At 42.5% G+C, this 24,840-nt stretch overlaps 1 protein-coding gene across 3 annotated transcripts in view; it reads left to right on the top strand.

The window, feature by feature from the left end:
• The window catches only part of EXOG (exo/endonuclease G), a 209,295-nt gene extending 184,734 nt beyond the window's left edge, over window positions 1-24,561 (top strand). For 2 of the 3 annotated variants that reach the window (XM_081834501.1, XM_081834502.1), the window contains exons 2-6: window positions 6,446-6,595; window positions 9,970-10,109; window positions 10,630-10,706; window positions 11,583-11,697; window positions 23,596-24,561. In XM_081834501.1, the coding sequence (XP_081690627.1) occupies window positions 6,446-6,595; window positions 9,970-10,109; window positions 10,630-10,706; window positions 11,583-11,697; window positions 23,596-24,057 (944 nt within the window). In that variant the 3' untranslated portion in view covers window positions 24,058-24,561. Of the gene's footprint in view, window positions 1-170; window positions 436-6,445; window positions 6,596-9,969; window positions 10,110-10,629; window positions 10,707-11,582; window positions 11,698-23,595 lie in introns of those variants that run through there. The other variant, XM_081834500.1, reaches the window with a different exon arrangement.
• The last annotated feature ends 279 nt before the right edge of the window (window positions 24,562-24,840 follow it).

Below are 24,840 nucleotides of genomic sequence, written 5' to 3'. Positions count from 1 at the left end.
CTGCAGTAAAGAAGTTTATGGACTCTTTCTTCAACCCGTCTCACGAGTAGTAATTAATTGTACAAGATTTTTGCCCTGCTTCAGGGCGGCGGCGGCGGCGGCGCCCGTTGGCGAGCTTGGTTTTCGCGCGCTTTTTCCTCCCCTCACGAGGCGGAGCAAAGAGAGGCGGACTGAGGCGGAGGCGGAAAAGCTCCTTCCCCTCCCTCAGGCCCGCTCTCATGGCCGGGTCGCTGGGCGCCCGCCTCGCCCGGAGCCGCTTCTTCGGCGGCTTCGTGTGCGGGGCGGCGCTGGGAGCCGCGGCCTCTGCGCTGACTGCCCGCAAACTCCTCGGGGAGCCCCGTCTCCCACCCGCGGCCCTGCAGAGCTCCGTGGCCGCCGCCGCCGCCTCGGCAAAACAGCAACCGCCGCTGCCGCCGCCGCCGCCGCCTGAGGAGGGTAAGCGAGCGAGTGCGCAGGCGCAACTGCCGACCCGGCTCGCTAGCGGGAGCGATGGCTGAGGGCGCCCGTTGGCGACGCGCGGCTGAGGGGGAAAGTGGGGCCTGCTATACAGAAGGCAGCCCTCAGGCAGCGGCGGGTCTGCGCCCGCAGAGCTTTCTACTAAAGAGCATCATATAAAAGGAGACCGGAGAGGAATATTGCTGATATAATGCTTACATCTTTTTTGGAATAAAAGGATTAGCAACAGCTAATTTCGACAGTTTCGGGATAATTTGAAGAGTTTTCTGTTTTCCCGCCGGGCACCGGTTTGGGTAGCATTTGGGCGCCATGTTAAAAAAACACACAAAAACTTATGGTGTTGTTTTTCTCCAGCTTTTTCCATGCTGTTTTCCTGGTGCTTACCTTTTACCTTATTGTTGATCTGGCGCAGTTTCAAATTAAATAGTGTAGCCTTCAATAGGAATATGGGATGACTTTCTTCCTTTACTTATTTCCTTGACCTCCTCACACCTCCCAATTTTGTATTCTAGTTCAAATCGTTTTTTCAGCAAATCCTTCCAACCTTATTTTCATTTAAATAATTTAATTTAATATATTTATAATTAAGGTCCTTTCTTTCATCAATTTCATCAACTCATTTTTACTTAATCCTTTATATCATTTCTACCAAAACCACCTAATTTTCTTTTTCCAACATCTTTCTAACAGTCCTTAATTTTACAATATTTTTGAAGATATACTTTAATTTTTTTCCAATCTTCTTCCACCGACTCTTCTCCTTGGTCCCGGATTCTGCCAGTCATCTCAGCCAATTCCATATAGTCCATCACCTTCGTCTGCCATTCTTCTCGGGTGGTAATTCTTGTGTCTTCCAATACTTTGCGATGAGTATTCTTGCTGCTGTTGTGGCGTACATAAAAAAAATTCTATCCTCCCTTTGCACCAATTGGCCGACCATACCCAGGAGGAAGGTCTCTGGTTTCTTCTGGAAGATATATTTAAATACCTTTTTCATTTCGTTATAAATCATCTCCCAGAAGGCCTTAATCCTAGGGCATGTCCACCAAAGGTGAAAGAATGTGCCCTCAATCTCTTTACATTTCCAACATTTGTTGTCAGGCAAATGATAAATTTTTGCCAGCTTGACTGGGGTTAGATACCACCTTGTAAATCATTTTCATTATATTCTCTCTTAAGGCATTACAAGCCGTAAACTTAATACCTGTGGTCCATAACTTTTCCCAGTCAGCCATCATAATGTTATGTCCAAAATCTTGTGCCCATTTAATCGTAACAGATTTAACCGTTTCATCTTGTGTATTCCATTTCAACAGCAAGTTATACATTCTTGATAAATTCTTAGTTTTAGGATCTAACAATTCTGTTTCCAATTTTGATTTTTCCACCTGAAAACCAATTTTCTTATCCAAGTTATAGACCTCCCTTATTTGATAATAATCAAGCCAGTCTCATACTTTAGTTTTTAAACTGTCAAAGCTCTGCAGCTTTAATCTATCTCCATCTTGTTCCAAAATTTCCCAATATTTTGGCCAGTTTGTCTCCATATTAAGTTTTTTCAGAGCCTTAGCCTCCATTGGTGACAGCCACCTTGGTGTTTTACTTTCAAGCAAATCCTTGTATCTCATCCAAACATTAAACAATGCTTTCCTGACAATATGGTTTTTAAAGGCTTTGTGCGCTTTGACCTTGTCATACCACAGGTTTGCATGCCATCCAAATCCTTCTAAGTCCCAAATGTCCGTGTTTTCAAGAAGCAGCCAATCTTTCAGCCAACAAAATGTGGCTGATTCATAATAAAAGTTTAAGGTCTGGCAGGGGAAATCCACCTCTTTCTTTAGCATCAGTTAGAATCTTAAATTTTATTCGAGGTTTCTTGCCCTGCCAGACAAATCTTGAGATATCTCTCTTCCATTTCTTGAAACAGTCCATCTTGTCCAAAATTTGCAAAGTTTGAAACAAAAACAGCATCCTAGGCAATACATTCATCTTTATCGCAGCAATTCGGCCCAGCAATGATAACTTCAAATTTGACCATATTTCTAAATCCTTTTTCACTTTCAACCAACATTTTTCATAGTTGTCTTTAAATAAATTCACATTTTTAGCAGTCATATGAACCCCTAGATATTTCACTTTCTTAACCAATGCTAATCCTGTCTCCTTCTGAAACATCTCTTTCTCCATCTCTGTTAAATTTTTCTCTAACACCTTAGTTTTCAACTTATTCAGCTTAAATCCCACAACTTGACCAAATTCTTGAATTAATTGCAATACTCTTTTAGTACTGGATTCTGGCTCCTGTAATGTCAAAACTAAATCATCAGCAAAAGCTTTCAATTTATACTGTTTAGCTCCGAGTTGTATACCTTTAACCAATTGGTCCTTTCTAATTGACTGAGCTGATTATCACCTTTCCCCAAGATCAGACCAACCAAAGGCTCATTTAGCCCAGTATACTGTTTTCTACAGTGGCCAGCAGTTGAAAATGAAATATTCACATTACCTCAAATGCTTACATTTCTCTTCAACACTTAATTTTTTTTAAAAACGGAAAAAAAATCTGTTTATCTAGATTCAGCTTTTAAATGGGACTCCTGGTGATCTCCCATTCTTCTCTATCCACCTTTAGTTAAAAATTTCCCTCTCTAGCCACTAAAACCCTGTTAGCGATTTCTAAAGAAAAAAAGTATTGCACAAATTTACAGTGAATTTGCCTTCTATTAATATGGCATTTTATCCCCTTAGGAGTCATGCTAGTTACATTTTACAGCATAGTCTGAAAAAAATTGTGCACAAGAGAACAAAGTATTGGTTTCTTTTATCTATTGCTTTCTGTTTATAACAATTTATGTTGAAATAAGTTGTTTTTAAACATTTGTTCCCTTTTGTTTCTGCAAAAGTAGTATGTTTTTTAATGCAAACAACTGGGTTTTTTTTTACCATGGCACAAAAATCGAACCAAACAACCTGTGGTTTGTTCCTGAATTGTTAAATATAAACTGAATTAAAAATAACATCTGCCACTTTTCTCCCTGTATACATTGAAAATCAATCAGCACTGTATTGAGAAAGTAGTTTTGTCTGGCTGTATAACACCAGCAGTAAATTGCTAGCAATGACATATTTTTCATTTTATGGTGGTTTTAAGTGTATTTGTATAACTGTTATCAAAAAATCAATCTGAAGTGGTGGGCGAAAGGTTACAAGTACACAATAAGCCCACATCACTTCTCAACCCAACAACATTTTAAAATGTTTTGTGTTTTGAAAGGATAGAAAGTTTTTAATTTTGTGATAAGTGAAGTAGGCTCTCATCAACCCCCCTTTCAAATTCTCTGTTGTTGGGTGATGCCTGGGTTGGTCCTATCTCTTTTTGTGGCAGGACTCCTCTGCTGTTAGAACACATCAGACCAAAAGTCAATCCAGCCCATAATTCTGCTTCCATCAGTAGCCCCCACATGCCTCTGGATAAGCCGGCGTGGTGTAGTGGTTAGAGTATCAGTCTTGAACTAGGGAGGCCCAGGTTCAATTTCCAGTTCAACTATTATTATTTATATTATTTTGAAACATGTATAAACCATTCAACATTTTGAAAACCACAAAACATTGCACAAAAGTTCAGAACAATAGTACATAATAAAATAACACAAACCAACATAGTATACTATAAATCGTCGCCTGCAGACTAATCTGGGAAGGCCTGGGTAAAAATTAAAGCTTTTAGCATGTGTTGAAAGCACATGGTGCAAAACTTAGTGTATGCCTTATTTCCAGGGCAAAGGTGTTCCAGATAGTAGGACCCACTATATTAAAGGCTCTACATTGGGTATTCAAGATGGATCAGTAGAACTTACAACACTGTTAGGAGGGCCTTCTTGGAAAAGGTTCTTGAATGGTTGATTGCAGACCGGATCCTGGTGCTCTTGGAAGAAACTGATTTTTTAATCCATTTCAATTGAGGTTTAGGCTTTTGTTATTATGGTATGTATTTTTGTCTTTTTATATTATAAACTGCCCTGTGGTCTTCAGATGAAGGGTGGTATGGAAATATAATAAAATAATATTAATGATAATTAGATTACCACAGTGACCAGGCAAGAAGCCTCATAGGACTGAAACTGCCTTGGTCGCACTGGTCAGTGATCTCCGGTGGGCTAGGGACAAAGATGAGAGCTGTTTCCTAGTTCTGCTGGATCTCTCAGCGGCCTTTGACACCATCGACCATAACATCCGGACTGTCTCGAGGGGCTGGGAGCACTGTTATACAGTGGTTCCGCTCCTTTCTCCTGGGCTGTGTCCAGAAAATGGTGTTGGGGGATGAGTGTTCAGACCCCTGGGCTCTCACTTGTGGGGTGCTTCAGGGTTCCGTCCTCTCCCCCATGCTTTTTAATATCTATATGAAGCCTCTGGGAGAGATCATCAGTGGGTTTGGGCTGGTTGTTCATCAGTATGCAGATGACACCCAGCTCTACCTCTCTTTCAAATCAGAACCAGTGAAGGGAGTGAAGGTCCTGTGTGAGTGCCTGGAGGCGGTTGGAGGATGGATGGCGGCTAACAGATTGAGGTTGAATCCTGACAAGACAGAAGTACTGTTTCTGGGGGACAGGAGGCGGGCAGGTGTGGAGGATTCCCTGGTCCTGAATGGGGTAACTGTGCCCCTGGAGGACCAGGTGCGTAGCCTGAGAGTCATTTTGGACTCACAGCTGTCCATGGAGACACAGGGTGATTCTTTGTCTAGGGCAGCTGTCTACCAGTTCCACCTGGTACACAGGCTGAGACCCTACCTGCCTGTGGACTATCTTGTCAGAGTGGTGCATGCTCTAGTTCTCTCCCGCTTGGACTACTGCAATGCGCTCTATGCGGCAGCTAGACTGGTGACTGGGGGTGGCCGCCGAGACCACATAACACCGGTCCTGAGAAATCTGCATTGGCTCCCAGTATGTTTCCGAGCACAATTCAAAGTGTTGGTGCTGACCTTTAAAGCCCTAAATGGTCTTGGTCCCGTATACCTGAAGAAGCGTCTCCACCCCCATCATTCAGCCCGGACACAGATCCAGCGCCGAGGGCCTTCTGGCGGTTCCCTCATTGTGAGAAGTGAGGTTACAGGGAACCAGACAGAGGGCCTTCTCGGTAGTGGCACCTGCCACGTGGAACGCCCTCCCTTCAGATGTCAAGGAAATAAGCAGCTATCTTCTCTTTAAAAGACACCCGAATGCAGTCCTGTTTAGGGAAGCTTTTAATATTTGATGCTGTGTTGTTTTTAACACTTGATTGGAAGCTGCCCAGAGTGGCTGGGGAGACTCAGCCAGATGGGCGGGGTATAAATAATAAATTATGGGTGGTCATGGGCTAGTGATTTCACTTTTCTCTCAGCATAACCTACCTCACAGGGTTGTTGTGAGGATTAAAACTGGTGAATTTTTAATCATTAGTTCCACAAAATCAGTTGACTGTACTGAATCCATAGTTCCTGGTGGATACAATCCATGAGTCTGAGCTATGAGGGACAACTAACAGAGACTTCTTTAATGGGCTTAGTGATCAGGCAACCCTGGAGGTACTCTGGATCCCAGTTGTTAATGGCCTTAAAAAAATTGATACAAGAAACTTGAACTTGGCCCAGTAACATAAGGGTCACTAGTGCAAGCTGATTGGTGTTACTTGCTGACAACAGTCAGTCTCCATCAGCAGTCAAGCTGCAGCATTTTGTACCAACTCGAGCATCCCAACCTGGCCCAAGGGTACCCCTACATAGAGCACATTGCAATAATACTGGCACCATCCATGTATGTGGTGCTTTGCATGGAAAGAGAGCTTACCCTCATGCACTTGAAATTATCAGAAATGAAAAGGGTTTTGTAAGACTTGGGTAAATTCTCAGTTGTTAATGGGGTTCTTAGGCATTTGATGCCTTTCTGGCTACTCTTCCGTGGGAGAAAACAAACCCCACATGTTCTGGCCTTAAAACTCTTTATTTCTCTCTTAGAACCCACAACAGAGACTGTGTTGGAAAAGTATGGATTTCCTGCAGCTGGAACACAGATCAGATATTACACCAATCATGCATTATCTTATGATCAGACAAAACGAGTGCCTAGATGGGTGATTGAACATATTTCTAAACATAAGACTTTGGGTAAGTGAACTCTTGTGTGCATTTGTTCATTGCTTGTAATTAATTTATTACTTGTGGATTAGAAGCACTTCACTGGCTGTGCACGAGTAATAGGACCTTTGTTTGAGGGTAAGCCTCATTGAGCATAGTGGAGCTTCTGAGTAAAAAATGCATAGGATTCTTCTGTCAGGTGGGTAAATTCTGTTGTCCACATACACAAGCTTTCAATAGGCAACAATCTCAGTTTTGTAAAGAGCACAAGATTTCATAGATGTGGTTGGCAGAAGTGGCTGGGCAGCAGGTACAAAAGAGGGATGCTTTGCCTCCATGGATCAGAACATGAGAAAACTGAACCTCACTGCCTGCTAGAAGCCAAGCTCAGCCAAAATTTATAGATCCTGAAGAAAGCATATGTGAACATGAAGATGCTTCTTGCTAGCCCAGAAATATTATTTTCATCTATGGGTGAGACTTCAAATTGATACAGTAGGTCCAAAATAGTTAGTGGATATCTGTGGAATTTAAGAGGACCTTAAGGTCCATAAATAGCAACACCCTAGAGGTCCCGGGCCCTAAGGAAGTTAGATTAGCCTCAACCAGAGCCAGGACCATCTCAACACTGGCTCCAGCCTGGTGGAACGCTCATGAGACCAGGGCCCTGCAGGATCTGATTTCTTTTTGCAGGGTCTGTAAGACAGAGTTGTTCTGCCTGGCCTTTGGCTTAGAATCAGTTTGATTCCCTCCCCCTCTTTCTTTTTCCTTTCTCCTCTTGTGAAGAGGCTGCATCCTAATGTTTTAATGTTGTATTTTAATCTTGGTTTTTTAAAAATTGTATTTTAATCAACTTGTTTTTATTATTGGTTGTTAGCTGCCCTGAGCCCGGTCTTGGCTGGGGAGGGCAGGGTATAAATAAATTTTTTTTTATTATTATTATTATTATTATTATTATTATTATTATTATTATGAGCATATCCTATGGATGTCTACTAGTTTTGGTGCAAGCTTGTAGGCGTTTTATCCAATGTAAGTAACCCCTTCTTTTTGTTTATCATTGATATGGACTTGTTCAGGGACGCGGGTGGCGCTGTGGGTAAAACCTTGCCAATCGCATGGTCGGCGGTTTGAATCCCTGCGGCGGGGTGCGCTCCCGTCGTTCGGTCCCAGCGCCTGCCAACCTAGCAGTTCGAAAGCACCTCCAGGTGCAAGTAGATAAATAGGGACCGCTTACCAGCGGGAAGGTAAATGGCGTTCCGTGTGCTGCGCTGGCTCGCCAGATGCAGCTTGTCACGCTGGCCACGTGACCCGGAAGTGTCTGCGGACAGCGCTGGCTCCCGGCCTCTAGTGTGAGATGAGCGCACAACCCTAGAGTCTGGCAAGACTGGCCCGTACGGGCAGGGGTACCTTTACCTTTTATGGACTTGTTCAGTCAATGAAGGCTTTCATTTCCATGTGATTCCTGCCCTTTCTACATCCTCTTCCCTTTGTGACCCTTAAACATGTGGATCTCTGCAGGCAATGTAGGGTGATTGGCAAAGTGCACATGATGTGTGTAGGAGTAGAGCAGTGTTTCCCAACCGGTGTTCCGCGGCACACTAGTGTGCCGCAAGACGTTGCCTGGTGTGCCATGGGAGGGAGGCGGGCGAGTCCGGCGGCGAGAGGCGGGGCGGCGGCGAGCACACGCGGGGCGGCGAGCGAGCTCCCTCCCAAATCCCATCGCCGCTCGCTTCGGCCGGCCGCCCCGTGCCGCCGCCCCAAGCCTCGCGCGCCCAGCGGGAGCTCCTGCCGGGCGCGCAAGGCTTGCAGACACTCGCCTGAAGCACGGGGAGCCCTCCGGAGGGCTCCCTGTGCTTCGGGCAACAGGCTGCCGCCCCAAGCCTTGCGCGCCCGGCGGGAGCTCCTGCCGGGCGCGCAAGGCTTGCAGACACTCGCCCGAAGCACGGGGAGCCCTCCGGAGGGCTCCGCGTGCTTCGGGCAACAGGCTGCCGCCCCAAGCCTTGCGCGCCTGGCGGGAGCTCCTGCCGGGCACGCAAGGCTTGCAGACACTCGCCGAAGCACGGGGCACCCTCCGGAGGGCTCCGCGTGCTTCGGGCAACAGGCTGCCGCCCCAAGCCTTGCGCGCCTGGCGGGAGCTCCTGCCGGGCGCGCAAGGCTTGCAGACACTCGCCCGAAGCACGGGGAGCCCTCCGGAGGGCTCCGCGTGCTTCGGGCAACAGGCTGCCGCCCCAAGCCTTGCGCGCCTGGCGGGAGCTCCTGCCGGGCGCGCAAGGCTTGCAGACACTCGCCCGAAGCACGGGGAGCCTTCCGGAGGGCTCCGCGTGCTTCGGGCAACAGGCTGCCGCCCCAAGCCTTGCGCGCCTGGCGGGAGCTCCTGCCGGGCGCGCAAGGCTTGCAGACACTCGCCCGAAGCACGGGGAGCCCTCCGGAGGGCTCCCTGTGCTTCGGGCAACAGGCTGCCGCCCCAAGCCTTGCGCGCCTGGCGGGAGCTCCTGCCGGGCGCGCAAGGCTTGCAGACACTCGCCCGAAGCACGGGGAGCCCTCCGGAGGGCTCCCTGTGCTTCGGGCAACAGGCTGCCGCCTCAAGCCTTGCGCGCCCGGCGGGAGCTCCTGCCGGGCGCGCAAGCCTTGGAGACACTCGCCCGAAGCACGGGGAGCCCTCCGGAGGGCTCCCTGTGCTTCGGGCAACAGGCTGCCGCCCCAAGCCTTGCGCGCTGGGCGGGAGCTCCTGCCGGGCGCGCAAGGCTTGCGGACAGCTTCCTGAAGCCTGGAGAGCAAGAGGGGTCAGTGCGCACCGATGCCTCTTGCTCTCCAGGCTTCAGCGAAAGCCTGCATTCGCCCCATAGGACGCACACACATTTCCCCTTTATTTTTGGAGGGGAAAAAGTGCGTCCTATGGGGCGAAAAATACTTTACTTTCTTTGTGTTTATTTGATGCCTATTAAAGAGAGTTACTTTATATATAGTCAATATAGGCACAGAGTTAATTTTTTAAACATTTTCTAATGGTGGTGTGCCTCGAGATTTTTTTCATGAAACAAGTGTGCCTTTGCCCAAAAAAGGTTGGGAAACACTGGAGTAGAGAACTCATCTGAGGCTTACCAGGTTTCTCGGTGAGAAACATCAGTAATAAAGAACAATCTTCCCTGAAAGACAGCTCACCTACTGGTTTTTCCTTGCAATGCAGAGTTTCATGGGAGTCTTGAATGCACATTGCCAACTCACACAGGATAATAATGGAGATCAATAAGCCTTGTCAGTGCTCCATGTGAACGGACTGTATTCTAGGATATTGTTTAGGATTGCCGTTTATTTTGCAGTTTTGTCAGTTGCATTTAGTATAGTTTTTGTTTTCTTAAAAAAAGAAAAGGTTTGCTGAGCAACTTGTTTTTGTTCCTCAGGCAATGCAGACAGAAAACGTTGCAAATTTAGACCAGATCCTAGCATCCCTCCAATATTCACTGCCTTGAATGAAGACTACATCGGGAGTGGCTGGTCACGAGGCCATATGGCACCAGCTGGGGATAACAAATATTCACCAGTAGGACTGCTACTTAATTCTTGGCTTGTTGTTTCTTTGAAGGGGAGGGGACTGGAACAGAATCCATGGTTCCTCAAATCAATGACAGAGCTGTGAAAGTGCTTTGAGAGAACTGGAAAATATTGCTAACCCAGTCTTCTCCAGTTTGGCGCCCAACTGACATTTTAGATTACAACTCACATTATCCCCAGCTAATATGGCCATTGATTAGAGATGGTGAGAGGTATTCCAGAACATCTGGAGACCAACAATTTGGGGAAGACTGTGCTAGCTGTAGTGACCAGGGGGAAGTGAGTAATTTAAAAAGCAGATTGAATTTGAAGGCACCAGTTTTGAAATGTAATATATCATGTAACAGAATGATGTTCTGTGTGTAAATGTATTAGAATGTTCTTCTTGGTGGTTCTTGCTGAAAGAGATAAACATTGACATTTGACTGCTTTATTCTGTTTCATTCTGAGCATTTAAGTAGGTCTGGGTATCCATCCAAAATTTCGTTTACAATTCTTTTTTCTTACAGAAGGCTATGGCAGAAACATTTTATCTATCCAACATTGTACCCCAGAACTATCAAAATAATGCTGGATTCTGGAATAGGTAAATTGTTACTAGATTAACTAAATTCAAGGTAAAATTTTGTTTAGTGATATTTTAAACATTTTAATCATGTGTCAGCCTAACCTGGAGAGAGGGAGGCAAGGGAAGAAGACCAAAAATGAAGAAATAAACTAGAGAAACTATGTAGCTTTCTCTGGGGAGGAGTACACATATTAACATTCTGGTGATCTAGCCAGAAAGCTCCTATAGTCTGTTTATGCAAAGAGAGAAGTGCTGCCCAGGGCAAGTGGCAGGCATATTATGCCTTAGTCCAGGGTTCATATATTTATTTATTGAGATTTATAATATTTCTCTTCCTGAAGGCACACAGTGCACGGCATTTTAAAGCCTACAAATCCAATGGAATGGAATGGAATTCAATTAATTAGACACACACTAGCACAGAAATAGAATTAGCTCGCTTCAAGCAGGGAAAACAGTATGATAATGGTTTCTGTTAATTTGGTAGCTACTAATGTGGGTGAGTCCAGGAATGGGTCTCTGCCTACTACTCATTGTAAACAGATACACTCTGACCTCTCCTTGCTGAGCATGTTGGAAACAAAGCATTTCCACTAATAGCTTCCCCAAGGTACAGACCAAACAATAACACAAGCATGTGCAAAGATACATATGAATGGAAGCAAACAAGGCAGAGACCTGATTTGTGATCTGGTTGCCGAGCTAAAGCGCCATATAGGAATAAACTGAAGATTAAAGCTCACATTTGCTCATCATGCTTACTTAATATATTTAGCTTGGGAAATGTTATCCCATCCCTAAAATGCCCCACTGCCCTTCTCTGTTCTAGGTATGTTTGGAATTCCCCAGCCCCAGGCTAGTCCATATGTTTAAACTATTTTGGCTTAATTTCAGGCTAGAAATGTATTGCCGGGAACTGACTGACAGATTTGAAGATGTCTGGATTGTTTCTGGACCTTTGACATTACCTCAGATGGATGATGATGGGAAAAAAAGGGTTGTATATCAGGTAAGCTATTGAACCTAGCCATATAATTGGAACAAAGTCCTCTTTGATTTTGTTGGGGGTTTTCTGCCATGCAGGTTTTATTAGGAGTTGAACTGGATGCAGCCTTGGAACTGCATGTGTGAAACATGCATAGATTAATTATTTTAGCTCTGGTTTATAGCCATATCCTCTTCAAGCTCACTTAAATTGTTTTCAGCCAGTGGCTGTGCACTGTTTAAAGTTAACTATTAAATTAATGGCTTTATACTATTGTTTTTGTGTTTTTGTTTTGCCCTTATGGACATGTGATTATTTTTAGATCTCTTAAGCAAAGAGAGGAACTCCCAAAATACTGCTTATGGCATTGCTCCTTGCTTGGGTTATGTTACCACTTCTCATTACCAAAGAAATTAATGTGAAGCTGCTGCTATCTGTTGGCTGAATTTGGTGTGTCTCAAGGTCTGTGCCATCGTTTTGTCTGCCTTGGTGAAACATTTGATGACCACACTTGATATTTGGGAGACACATTTGCAGAATATAAATGTATGTCTGAAAACGTAAAAGAGAATGCCAACAGGAAGAATCTCTTCTGTGTCACTGGAGAGGCAGGAGCAGGTTTTCCATCTTCGTCCAGAGCAAATCAAAATGACAGCATCTTGCTTTATATACTGCTGTTCTCTGGAGAATGTCAGTTTAGTGACTTTGGTCTGCTAGCAGATCTTTGTTTCTAAATGTGTCTTTTTGCAATCATTTTTCCTCCTACATTTCACTCAGATTGAACCCATATTAAAGGCAAAATTTATAATTTTGTCACCCATAATTCCCAGACTCTGGATTCTTCCCCTTATATATGCTTTATATTTCATTGAAAGTCTCTTATTTGAGGGGATTTCATTGCTGAAGTATATGGACAGACTTGGATCTTTTATTTTTAACCTAACTATATTTAATTTAAACAATGAGAACGACTAGATAAATTACGAATAAAACGGAATATGTTTAGCAAAAATAAGAATTCTTTTGCAAACAAGACTGTAACTAGTATCATTCTCACAAATGAATAAATACAGTGCTGCTGTGAGAAACCATATTAGGCAGCATCTCTATACACCAGGTGTGAGGAACTTTTGGCCCTCCAAATGTTACTGAACTACAACTCCCAGCAAGCACAGCTATCATGATGATGGGAGTCATAGTTCAGCAACATCTGGAGGGCCAAAGGTTCCCCACACCAGCTATATACAGTTTCTTGAGAACAAAGTCCTACAGGACTCAGGCTTACTTCTGACTAGACATGTGTAGAATTGCACTGTTAAATATAATTCTGCCATGAAACACATCCACCAGAAAGCAAGATGGTCAGAGGGATTATTTCTCATGTTGACTTTTGGCATATGAAAAACATTATAAGGTGATTTTTATCAGGTTTACTTTGTGAATCTGTTGCTTGGATGCAGCCCACTGTTTATGAGAGCTGTTCAGAGGCTCTTGCTGATGTGTTAATGTATCAGCTCCAACTGCCTGAAGAAGCATTTGCCACCAAAAATGGCTTACTGGCTTGGATTTGTTTTAAATAAGCTGGATCAGATCCCTAGTTTTTTCCCCTGAGTTGGAGAATGCCCTGGATTGCTTCCCCCAACAGATTTAAAGTGGATGAAACAAGGGAAATAAAGAAGGGAATTTATACAAGCCCTCTAGGCAGGTCATTCTCTTACAGAACTGCCCTTACCCTTTAGGAGGGGATTTTCCAACTACAAAGCCTTAAATCTAAATGGCTTGTGAATTAGCTGATTAAGCATACACATTAATTAATGTCTGCCTTGTTATTCAATTATAGCTATTCAGTTATGTTTGCCTTTCACTGTTAATGATGTTGAATTATTCTGTTCACTTTATTTTAAAAATGTGAATAGCATGTCGATAATGGGTCTTACCAAACCTACTGTATGAAACCTCAGGATTTTTCATTCTGAGGAAGGTCAGATCATCTACATTTTGAACCATTATGCTTCTCTGATGGATTTCGCGGGATGCTGGGGAATCATGCTTTACTAATTAATGATCTGAAAAAGATTTGAGTACAACACTGGGGACAAACCCTTTCCCCTGCCAGCCTTAGCAAGCAGTTGTGGGCTTTTATCAAATATTTTTAATTGAGTTTTAATGACAAGGTTTTTTTAAAAATAAAAAAGAGCTTTTTTCTGTCTGTCATAAACAGTTGTTTTTAAAGAACTTTGACCAGCTGTTTTCACTAAGGGTTTTTCGGAGGAACTTAATATAATTTTTTCTAGGAAAGAGTTTAGAAGATAGATTCTAGTTAGAAGAAATGAGATTCTGACTAAACAAGAACTTTCTGGTAGTAAGAGCTGTTCAACAGTGGAACAGACTCCCTCGGGAGGTGGCAGAATCTCCTTCCATGGAGGTTTTTAAGCAGAGGTTGAATGGCCACCTGTCATGGATGTTTGAGCTGAGATTCCTGCATTGTAGATGGTAGGACTACATGACCCTCACGGACCCTTCAGACTCTACAATTCTATGATTTCTCAAGAATTACAGGCATTTTCTCTGCAAATATTCTGTACATTTGGGGGGATGGCTTAAAAAAAAAAAAGCAACCCTGTATTACTAGTAGCTTTTATAGCATTGTGAGAAAATAAATAAGTGTATCACTAACAGTACCAACTCATAATTTTGCTAAGAAATTTTGTATGCTTTTAAAAAATAAATTATATGCTGATGGGAACAAGAGAGTGTGATAGACACAGTAGGCAGATTTTCTATTTAGTACACAAGATTGGAATGATAAACATCCTTCCAAAAGAATAACAATGTCTGAAGGAGGGATGCAGAATTAATATGAATGCTAATAATATCTCCTAAGAATATGTTATCATTTTCTCATTAATTTCAAGGACAATTACCTTAAACAATGAAGGCAGGACACAATACATTTGTCGCTGCCTGGTGGTACTGTCAACACCTTTTAGGGGGACACAAAGGGATTCAATCATATCCAGGTCAAGAGAGATGTCCTATATATTATTGGCTTTCATGGTTTTCCTATTTCAGTACATATGACCAAAGCGGGAGTAAATACTGAAGTAACATCAAGCAGAAGCCCCTTCAGAGTCTAGGTTTCACTTCATGTTAACTTGGAGCTCCCTGAAGTCTCTTCCTGATAGAGCCTTCTGAGATTGAAAAGCTGCGTAAAAAGGACAAAAGCAGTAAAAATCACCCAATAACAACAGTAATCCAGAGAGTAATGGAGTAGTGGACACTTCATATTCTTTTAAGACAATTGTAACCAGAAAAATAAATCTAATGAAGAAGCGACTTCTGCACAGCACCAATGTTCCCTTCTGTAAAGGATGTTTATAATAAAGCTCAAGTGAACGGGCCAGGCCTGAGGTGATATCTGTTAGAATAATGTTATCTTCAGGAAGATATTTAATGGTCAGTGTCATCGCTCAAGTAACAGCTTGGGAAAACCAAACACTTCATTGGAGACACTGTGCCCAAGGAAACCATAGGCTTATTCTGAAACAAGAAGGATAGTGTGTCTAGAAATCACTGCACAGTTATATTGCAGTTAAATGATTTTTTTTGGACCCCACCTTTTCGTTATTCTGGTGTTAGATGGCTGATTAATCAAGAAACAAGAAGGATAGTGTGTCTAGTAATCACCACACAATTATATTGCAGTTAAATGAATTTTTGGACACCACCTTCTCGTTATTCTGGTCCTAGATAGATGATTTAAAAATGAGTATCAGTAATGTTGGCTGTGGCTCACTTTGAAAGTTAAGATAGTTTCTCTGATTTATGTGTTTCTAAAAGGCTACAATTCTAAGGTCATCCAATGAACTTGACTAAGATTTGATTCAGGGCAGACCAGTGGAGCGGTATGTCCACATCTGTGGTGGTCATCACTGCCACAGAATGTTTTGATGGCCTGTAGCACCAGCAGCTTTAAAAATGGATTAGATCACTCATAGGGGTAGTAGGCTTACAGGGGATTGCTATCTCCATCATGCGTGTGAGCTCCCCTGAAGCACCTGGCTGGCCGCCCTTAGAGGCAGAGGACTTGGCTAGATGGCTCTTTAGCCTGATTTGGTATGGCAGTTCTTGTGGCGCAGCCTTGCCTGGAGCGGAACAACATAGTTTGTGGATGAGGTGGAATAAGGTTATTTTTCTGAGCCTACAGAGTTCCACCAAGATCTCAAGGATTCTGAAGTACATTCGGGAAGGAAAGGGTCACTGGGGCACACAGAGTTTCTGTGGATGTTGTTTTAATGCATCTGACAACATTGCCTCTGATGAAAGGTGAAGTGTGCAGTGGTGGATAATGTGTGCTGGCAGCTAAGTCTTGATGAAATTTGATTTCTATTGACCGTACCCTGCAGAAATCTCAGGTAATTGCCATCTTTGAGGCAAAGGTCCAGTGATATCCACTAATTTTGTTTACAGTGGCGGCATTGCATTGCCCACTCACTAGAGGACACTGTATATTTCTTCTTACACTCTGCCTGTTTATGTTGCCAAGACAGCAAGTATCTTTTTTTAAAGGTGTATTTCTCTAATAGTTTCTTCAGGTCACTTTCTCTGCTACAGCTAGAGAAGGGTTATATGATAGCTGTTTATATATGTTGCTAAAAGAACGCTTCATCTGGGGAACAGTTGGCAGGCAAAGTTCTACTGTTACACTTCGTATTACCAACTTAAGGGAAAGGCTGGGTGAAAATGCATTTTTCTTCTAAGTTTTAAGTGGTGGGTTTTTCAGTGACTTTCTGGAAGCATGAAACACTACTTGCCTCTGACCCATTTGGATTTTTGTATTGGAAAACTTAATACTTTTAGAGAGTTCTGTGTATTCTCTGTCCCATAAAAATGAGGCCAGTTTTGTGCCATAAAACCCCACATTTTGTAAATGGAAGATGTGATGTTAGCTCACATACTCCCAGAGATACCACTTACAATTTAAAAAGTGAAGAATAAATAGGGCTACAGTGTTTAATTGGTAAATTAGTCAATGAAAGTTGTAGTTGATTAATCATAGGTCACTTATAATTCACAGGACAGCAAATTTAGACTAGCTTTGCTTTTTAAATACTAATTTTGTTTGGAAAATTACAATAAGATGTTAAAGGTGGTTTTCTTTCTGACAATTAGAAGTAGTTTTTGTTTATCAAATATTAAAATAATGTCAAGGTTGCAGGTTTGATCCCCATATGGGACAGCTGCATATTCCTGCATTGGGTTCCTTCCAACTCTATGATGCTATGATCTATGAAAAGTTATTTTACTTTCGGTATTTCAAAAAAAAGCACTTACATTGACATTTGGGTAATTTGTTGATTTATCTAAATGTAATCAATAAATAGTTTCAAAGGCAGATGATTATTCAATTGCTTTTCAATCATAGTCAGTGCCTAAATTCCATTGAAATAAATGGGTCTTAACTGTTTAATCCAGCACAGTTACATTGCTTTGATCTCCTTGAGAACACAGGAAGCTGCCTTATACTGAGTCATACCATTGGTCCATCTAGCTGTCTTTGTTTGTTTGTTTTGTCTATGCTGCCTAGTGGTAAGGTTGCAGAGGTTAATTCTTCCCTTGCCCTACCTGGAGATGCCAGGAATTGAATCTGAGACCTTTTGCATGCAAAGCAGATGCTCTGTCACTGAGCTATGGCCCATATACCTCAACATAATCATGACTAAACATAGGATTGCACTATAATTACTTAACTGCACACCAACTTTTATTTGGATCATGCCTTGAATGTTAAAACCCCATCATATCGCCAGCATTTATTCCCACCACCAAATGCTAAGTTCAAATAAATGTTTTTGTGACACCTACAAGAAGTTCAGATTTGGGTTTGGGTCAGGTTGTCTGCTGATGCCAGTTTCAGGGTTGTGCAGTAGCCATTGTGAACACAGTTTGTTTGGGGTAATTTATTTTGCTCCCAGGTAGGGTAGAATAGAAAAGGGACGTGGGTGGCGCTGTGGGTTAAACCACAGAGCCTAGGACTTGCCGATCAGAAGGTCGGCAGTTCGAATCCCTGCGTCGGGGTGAGCTCCCGTTGTTTGGTCCCTGCTCCTGCCAACCTAGCAGTTCGAAAGCACGTCAAAGTGCAAGTAGATAAATAGGTACCACTCCGGCGGGAAGGTAAACGACGTTTCCGTGTGCTGCTCTGGTTCGCCAGAAGTGGCTTAGTCATGCTGGTCACATGACCCAGAAGCTGTACGCTGGCTCTCTCGGCCAATAAAGCGAGATGAGCGCCACAACCCCAGAGTCGGTCACAACTGGACCTAATGGTCAGGGGTCCCTTTACCTTTACTAGGGTAGAATAGGACAATGGTTCCTGACATTCAGTCCTATGAATAATGTGGTATGTGTCTAGTAAAGTTAGAAATGTCGACCAATACTCCAGCTGAAACACACCATCAAACAATTCAAAGTCATGAGACCCAGATTTCAGCAGCAGTACGAAACCGAGAGAAGCTATTACACTGGAACATTGTTCCAGGTATACTTTCAGTAATTGACACTGGTAGTGATATGCGGACACATTGGTTTTTTTCATGTGTTGTAATCATTCACTTTGCACACTTACCTGTCATAGCAGATTGGAATTCTCCCTCTCTTTGTTGACCTGTTGTAGCTGCTATCTTTGGGTGGGCTGCAAAATGGGAAGAGTTTCCTCAAAGCAAGTACTAAGGTTGGAACAAAGCCCTGACATGCTAATAGCAGGTGATGGGGCTAGCACCCCTCACTGTGAGTGCCCCAGAAATAAATACAGTTTTCTCAGTCACAGGATCTCATAAAATATGATTTAGCAGTTGCTGGTGAATTGTGGGTTAAGCATAGACAAAAACAACAAAGCAGCTCATTTTTTCCAGCTTCGAATAAATCACTCACAAGGTCCTGTTGCAGTAAATCTTGTTGCTGGTCCCAAAAGGTTTTAACTACAACAGATGATCATAACTGAACAAAGGTGGCTTACTGTACACATTTGGTGTGGCTGGTCCCTCCTGTCTACAGGAGAGAGCCGTTCTGGTCAGCCCAGGACAAAGCTTCACTGATGGAGCAGACATGCCATCCTGGAATCAACTAGCAAGGAGACTTTGTGGAAAGCCTAGATGTCACCTTATTTTAAATCAACTTGGGTAGAGGTAATTGTGTTAGATAGATCTGACATAAAGGTATGCCTCTGCTAGCTGTTCCTTTTTATACCAGTCTCAGCAAAATCAGAACAGTGTGGTGGCAAGCCACTCTCTGTTGTCTCCCACAACACTGAAGTCTTCCAAACTAACCCAGTGGTGTCAACAAATCTATATATAGTAAGTTAGCAGAACAAAATTGATAGAGGTTCAGCAACATGTCCTGTAACTGTGATTATATTGTGAATTAAACCACTTATTTTCCCCAGCCCCTAAGCAATGCTTTGCTCTATTTCCTTATGAACTGTGTGTTTTTGGATCCTCTCTTTGTGCTAATGATGGCGCCATCTGGTTGCTACTGTGTCCATTTTGTGGAAGGTACTTAGTAGTCCATTTGCAAGACTGAGGTGGGAGGAAGACCAATTATCTAGACCCATTCTAGATCCATTCGAGTTTCAGGAGGGAATGGGCCTTGGTTGCCCTAATGGATGACCCAGAAGAGAGACAGCGTCTGTGTGACATTGTTGCTCTTGCTTGATGTCTCAGCGGTTTGTGATACCATTAACCATGGTATCTTCCTAGACCACCTCAGTTACGCTGTGAGGTGTGAGTCATGCTTTGAATTTATTTTTTAAAAATGAAAGGTTGTATAAAAATGATTTAAAATAAATAATCTATATACAAAACCAGATTCCATATTTTTAAAGTTGTATTATTTTTAAAGGCTGTTTTTATGTTTGTTTGTTTTTGTATTTTGTGACCTGCCATTTTATGATGAAAGGCTGGATACAAATCGTACAAATGAAACAGTAAATTAGATTGCATGATGGGAGGACCAAATTCCACTATGTAATACTGTAGTTTGTTTTTATTTGTGCTAGCTTTTAAATCACAGCAAGTCTTTGACAGTGTAAAAAGGCCACTGCTGTTCTCTGGCCAGACTGTGTCGCTGCTGCAGCAGAAGATGCAAATGGTGACTCTCTCATCATCCCTTGTATGTGAATAGATGATCACAAATCAAAGAAGACATGTGTGCATGAATAGTTTTCAGATGCTTTCCGTTCACTTACCATAAGGGCATATGCTCTCTGTCTGTCTCAGTCAAGCAGCGAGAGAAATGTGTGTCGGATCTAAATTATGGAAATTGATGTGCAAGCTCTTGAGTAGAGCACCTACATCTAAAAAGCCACTAGGTGGCACTCGGGCATAAAATATCCAGAGTCCCATGCTTGAACCGCGTCTCAGAATGAAGACATTACTTCCAAAACTACAAAGACATAGCTTATGAACATGCTGATATTTTTTCAGCTTGCTTGGGCTGAGCAATCATGTGGAACAATGCACATTACCTGTCTCAAAAATGCACTATAATCATAAAAGTCTTTTGCAGTGCCGTTCACGTGGTGGGAGTTAGTCTCTTGTTCTTGTTGTTGCTCTGTCAGTTGATTGGTATTTTCGCTACTTCTGTGCAAGATACTGCTACCTCCCATTACAAATAAGAAAGCACTACCATAGCTGATCACATAAAAGTACACAGTCTTTAACCACTTTGTTGTGCTCCAGAGGCTCTGATAGATCCTTGTGGATGTCAGAGCTCTGTGCATGAAGGCAGAGGCGGTCCATTCCATTTCACCACTGTAGGCAAAACAGGAAGGTGCTGTACTATGCTGCCCCCCGCCCCCCCAAGCCTCACTTCCTGGGGTCACACTGCAACGGCTTCCGGAGAGATCTCGTGAGATCTCGCTAGAAGTTGCAGCAGTAGTTGCACAACTCCACCTGTGGTGAGTGGAGCACCTGCGGGGGCACTTCGGCGCAAGATATCACCACCCAAGGCAGGCTGCTTCACTCCGCCTCATGGACGAGCGGGTCCTACATGCAGAGACCACACACTTCTCCCTCATGAGCCATGGAAGTCCAGGATTCCATGCTGTTCACAAAACGGGTTCTGTAACTTTGAAAAGAACAAGAAAGCTGTTATATCTACATAGCTGAGTGGTTTGTGTGTCACTCAAGACTTGCAAAATGGAATGGAATGAAAGAGGAGGAAGATCAGCTTGAGAATTCCAGATTTTTAACAAGCGTTTAACTGAGAGCCAGTGTGGTATAGTGGTTAAGAGCGGTAGTCTTGTAATCTGGGGAACTGGGTTCGAGTCTCCGCTCCTCCACATGCAGCTGCTGGGTGACCTTGGGCCAGTCACACTTCTTTGAAGTCTCTCAGCCCCACTCACCTCACAGAGTGTTTGTTGTGGGAGAGGAAGGGAAAGGAGAATGTTAGCCGCTTTGAGACTCCTTAAAGGGAGTGAAAGGCGGGATATCAAATCCAAACTCCTCCTCTTCTCTTCTTCTTCTTCTTCTTCTTCTTCTTCTTCTTCTTCTTCTTCTTCTTCGTATCCTTCCAACTGAGCACGGGGATGATCCTCCATTGCCAATGTTCTTCTCCCCTCCCAGCATATATCACCCTTTACATTTATTTATTTTTAAAAATACATTTATTTGTTTAAATAAATACGTTTATGTATGTATGTATGTATGTATGTATGTATGTATGTATGTCCCACCTTCCTTCCAAAAGAGCCCAAGGCAGCAAACACATCAGTATTTTTAGAATATTAAAAATATTCTTAAAACTGTTAATAAAACCATTATCTCAACCAGAGATCTCAAGGTTGCCAGGAATAGTTCCTTTCAGCCATCAAATGCCTGAATAAACAGGAATATTTTCAAATTGCTTCTGAAACTCAATATAGTAATGAGGGAGGCGGACACACCTCACTAGGTGGGCATTCCACAAACAGGGAGCTATCACTGGAAAGACCTTGTCATAGTTCAGTGCCAGCTGGGCAGCCCTCAACATGATGATGATACTGCTGATTGTAGCATCTGAGCTGGTCGATATTGCACAAATATATACTTCATACTTTCAACATGGAGCCCCTAGTCACATGGAAGCAGTTTTTTGTTTTTTCCCCAGGCCTTGCTCTATCCTCAGATTTGTACATACATCCTCCAGTGTGCTTTTATGTGCCTATTTAAAGCATTTTTACTCCCAGAGTAGCTTTCAAATAGAAATGCAGTCCTGTCTTCATGTTGTGAAAAAAGTTCCATAAATTGGGTGAAAACCTGCTCTCATATATGTGACTATATTATATAGCATGTGAAGCAGAGTGTGTTGGTCCTAAGTCTGACATACTGATACTAAAACCATTTTGTTTTTAAGTAATCAGCTATGACCTGGAAAACAACTTGTGTGTGTTATAAATGAAAGACATCTGTCTTTGGTAAATATTTTCTTTTCCTGCAATCACAGCAAATTTAGCACCTCTTCATTTTGATCAGTTTAATGGCAAATCAGTTGTATAGGGTACAAGAGGAATTTTTTGCAATCAGTGTTCTGAAACAATCTGTGGGGGGGAAACAAACATCATTGTTGATTTATACAGCATCTGTTTAACCGTCCTGATAAAATGTTTTCCCCAAGCTTGGCAGTACCACTATAAGCCAGTTTTAAACTGGTTTCATTGTCATGGCTCCCTTAAAACCAACTTCAGTAGACTTGTCAGCTTTCCAGAAGATCAAAGAATCATTTATACTAATAGCAAACATTCTCTGAGAGCTGATACCTGTTTAGCCAAAAATTAGCATGCTATGTCCATGCACAAGAGTGAGGTATCAGCAGACTCAGGGGAGCCCCAAGGTTTGCAGAAGTCCAGAAAAAGGGAGGGGAGACACACACCCCTTAAAAAAACAGCCCAAAGAAGACTGAACATGCTCAGTGATCTATGTGTATGTCATTATGTTTGTATTTTTGTATTTCTGGCTTTGCATTTTTTCTGTTTTGGTATTATTTGCTTGTTTTATTTCGTGTTTGTATGATGCATAAGTATAAATAAAGTAAAAATAAAAAGCATGCTTAATGATCACAAAATGCTGACTGGCTGTTGTGTGGGGCGTATGTTAGGCTATGGGAAATGGAGGACAGGGGAGAAGGAAAGGGAATACAGTATCTTGGAAAAGGTGATGGCCCTGAACTGAAAACTTGACATTTTGTCACTTGTCCCTCTTGTTCTTTATAATTGAGACTGCTAATCTGTTCCCAGGATACCATAAAAGAAGGCAGGGTCATTGCTATTTAACCAGATTGTGTGTAAAGTAGACATGCTTTCACAGAGAATTTATGATGCTTATTACTGTCCTTCTCCAAAATCTGTTCTTGTCTCCTTGTCAGACTTTTAAGAGATCTCACCAAGAACTCTGTAATAGATTCTTCTTCACTAGGAAATTTATATTTTTGGTCTTTTTAGTGCTTTTTTGGTTATATTGTGCCTAATTTCCATGTGTTACAATTGGAGACCATTTCAAATAAATTCTTATGTACTATTACTTCAATATCATTGTTATAATAATCTGTTGTTATATTGATTGCCTCTTGTACTATTCACAGATTCCATGGGCTTTTTGTCTTTGGTTTTTAAACTATAGAAGGTAGTCATCACGTTTTCCTTTTACCATATTTCATTTATGTATTTCATGAATGGGAACATTGTCAATTATCAGCTTGAGTTTATTTTGGCAGCTCTACATGAGAGAACTGCAGCTGGTTTGATATTGAGGTAGTGGAGTCTTCAGTATGGTGTTCCTTTTAATCTGTTTGGCAGCTGCACATTATGTAGAAAATTTTAGTTCTAGATATGGGAGGATTATGGCCTCCTTTCTGATGAGTTTGAGTGATATAATCTCTCTGCTCTGCTGATAGGTAATTGGAAAAGATGATGTGGCTGTACCCTCGCATCTTTACAAAGTGATTCTGGCCCGAAGAAGTGAAACATCGACAGATCCTTTGGTACTTGGGGCCTTTGTGGTACCCAATGATGCTATTGGCTTTGACCACCAGCTGCCGGAATTCCAAGTTAGTATTGAAGACCTGGAGAGAATGTCAGGCCTTGTTTTCTTCCCACAGGTGAATAAAACTAAAGACGTTAGAAATATCTGTGAGGTTGATACTTGTAAGCTGATGAGTTTGGAAGAGTTCACTCTGTACATCACCACTCGGAAGTTGCAGAGTGCAAGGACACTGGAAAGGTTGAGAAAGATCATGTCTGAATTACAGGAAAAGGGAATTGAGCCCGATGAATATCTCTTAAAGGTTTATAAAAAGAAGGAGGAGGAATTAGCAATGCAAAAGTCAATGGAAGCTAGAGAAGGGAGATCTGGTTAATATAAGGAACTGTTCTACAGAGACTCTGCTACTACTAAGAAGAAAACTTGGACAAGCCTCCCCATTGGTTGTGTGCCTATGCTGAAAGTGCTGCACTTTGCTGAGAAATTAAAACACCTCCTGTGGCACAGGTTGGCAATGTGACTTAAAGTCACTCGTTTGTGCCCTTTACTAAATCCATCATCAGTTGTAAGTTTTATTCTGAATCTCTTCTGGAATACAAGAAAAACAGAAAATGGTCACCTTGGGAATATAAGTAGACCTCTCCTAGATATAACTTTCCTTTACTAACAGGATGCTATAGAAATAAATATATTATTTATATAATTCTTTGCCAGCTGTATTTTTTTTAGCCTTTTCTTTGTTTTCATTCATCTAAATCTCTAGAAATGCCTCTTGAGAACAAATTCATTTGTAAATGACTATTTGTATAAACTGACGATTCAAGAACCGGGGGACTGGGGCCAGTTCCCAAGCAAGTTTTTAATAAATGTTTCCCCAAGATTTTGACTCTTGCTTTTATTATACACACCGCAGGGGAAAGCCTTCTTAGAGAAAAATGTTATGTGTTTTACTTCAACCAGCATCTCTGGTTCTTTTGACAGCTAAGATCACAGTCTAAATGCTCGCAAGAACTTTATAGAAGAGATAGCCAGTTCCTACTGACAGGGTCCTCCTCCTTGATTCCTGTAACAGGCAAGATTGAATTCTGGGCAGTGACCTTTGTCACCCATGGCTGCTTGTGTTTCTCTGCTTGTGTTTGGACACAGCCTGCTATAATTT

The sequence above is a fragment of the Podarcis erhardii genome (assembly GCF_964252035.2).
Source record: "Podarcis erhardii genome assembly, chromosome: 12".
Classification (NCBI taxonomy): Eukaryota; Metazoa; Chordata; class Lepidosauria; order Squamata; family Lacertidae; genus Podarcis; species Podarcis erhardii.
Note: the sequence above shows the minus strand (reverse complement) of the source record. Positions and strands in the feature narration are given on the sequence as shown.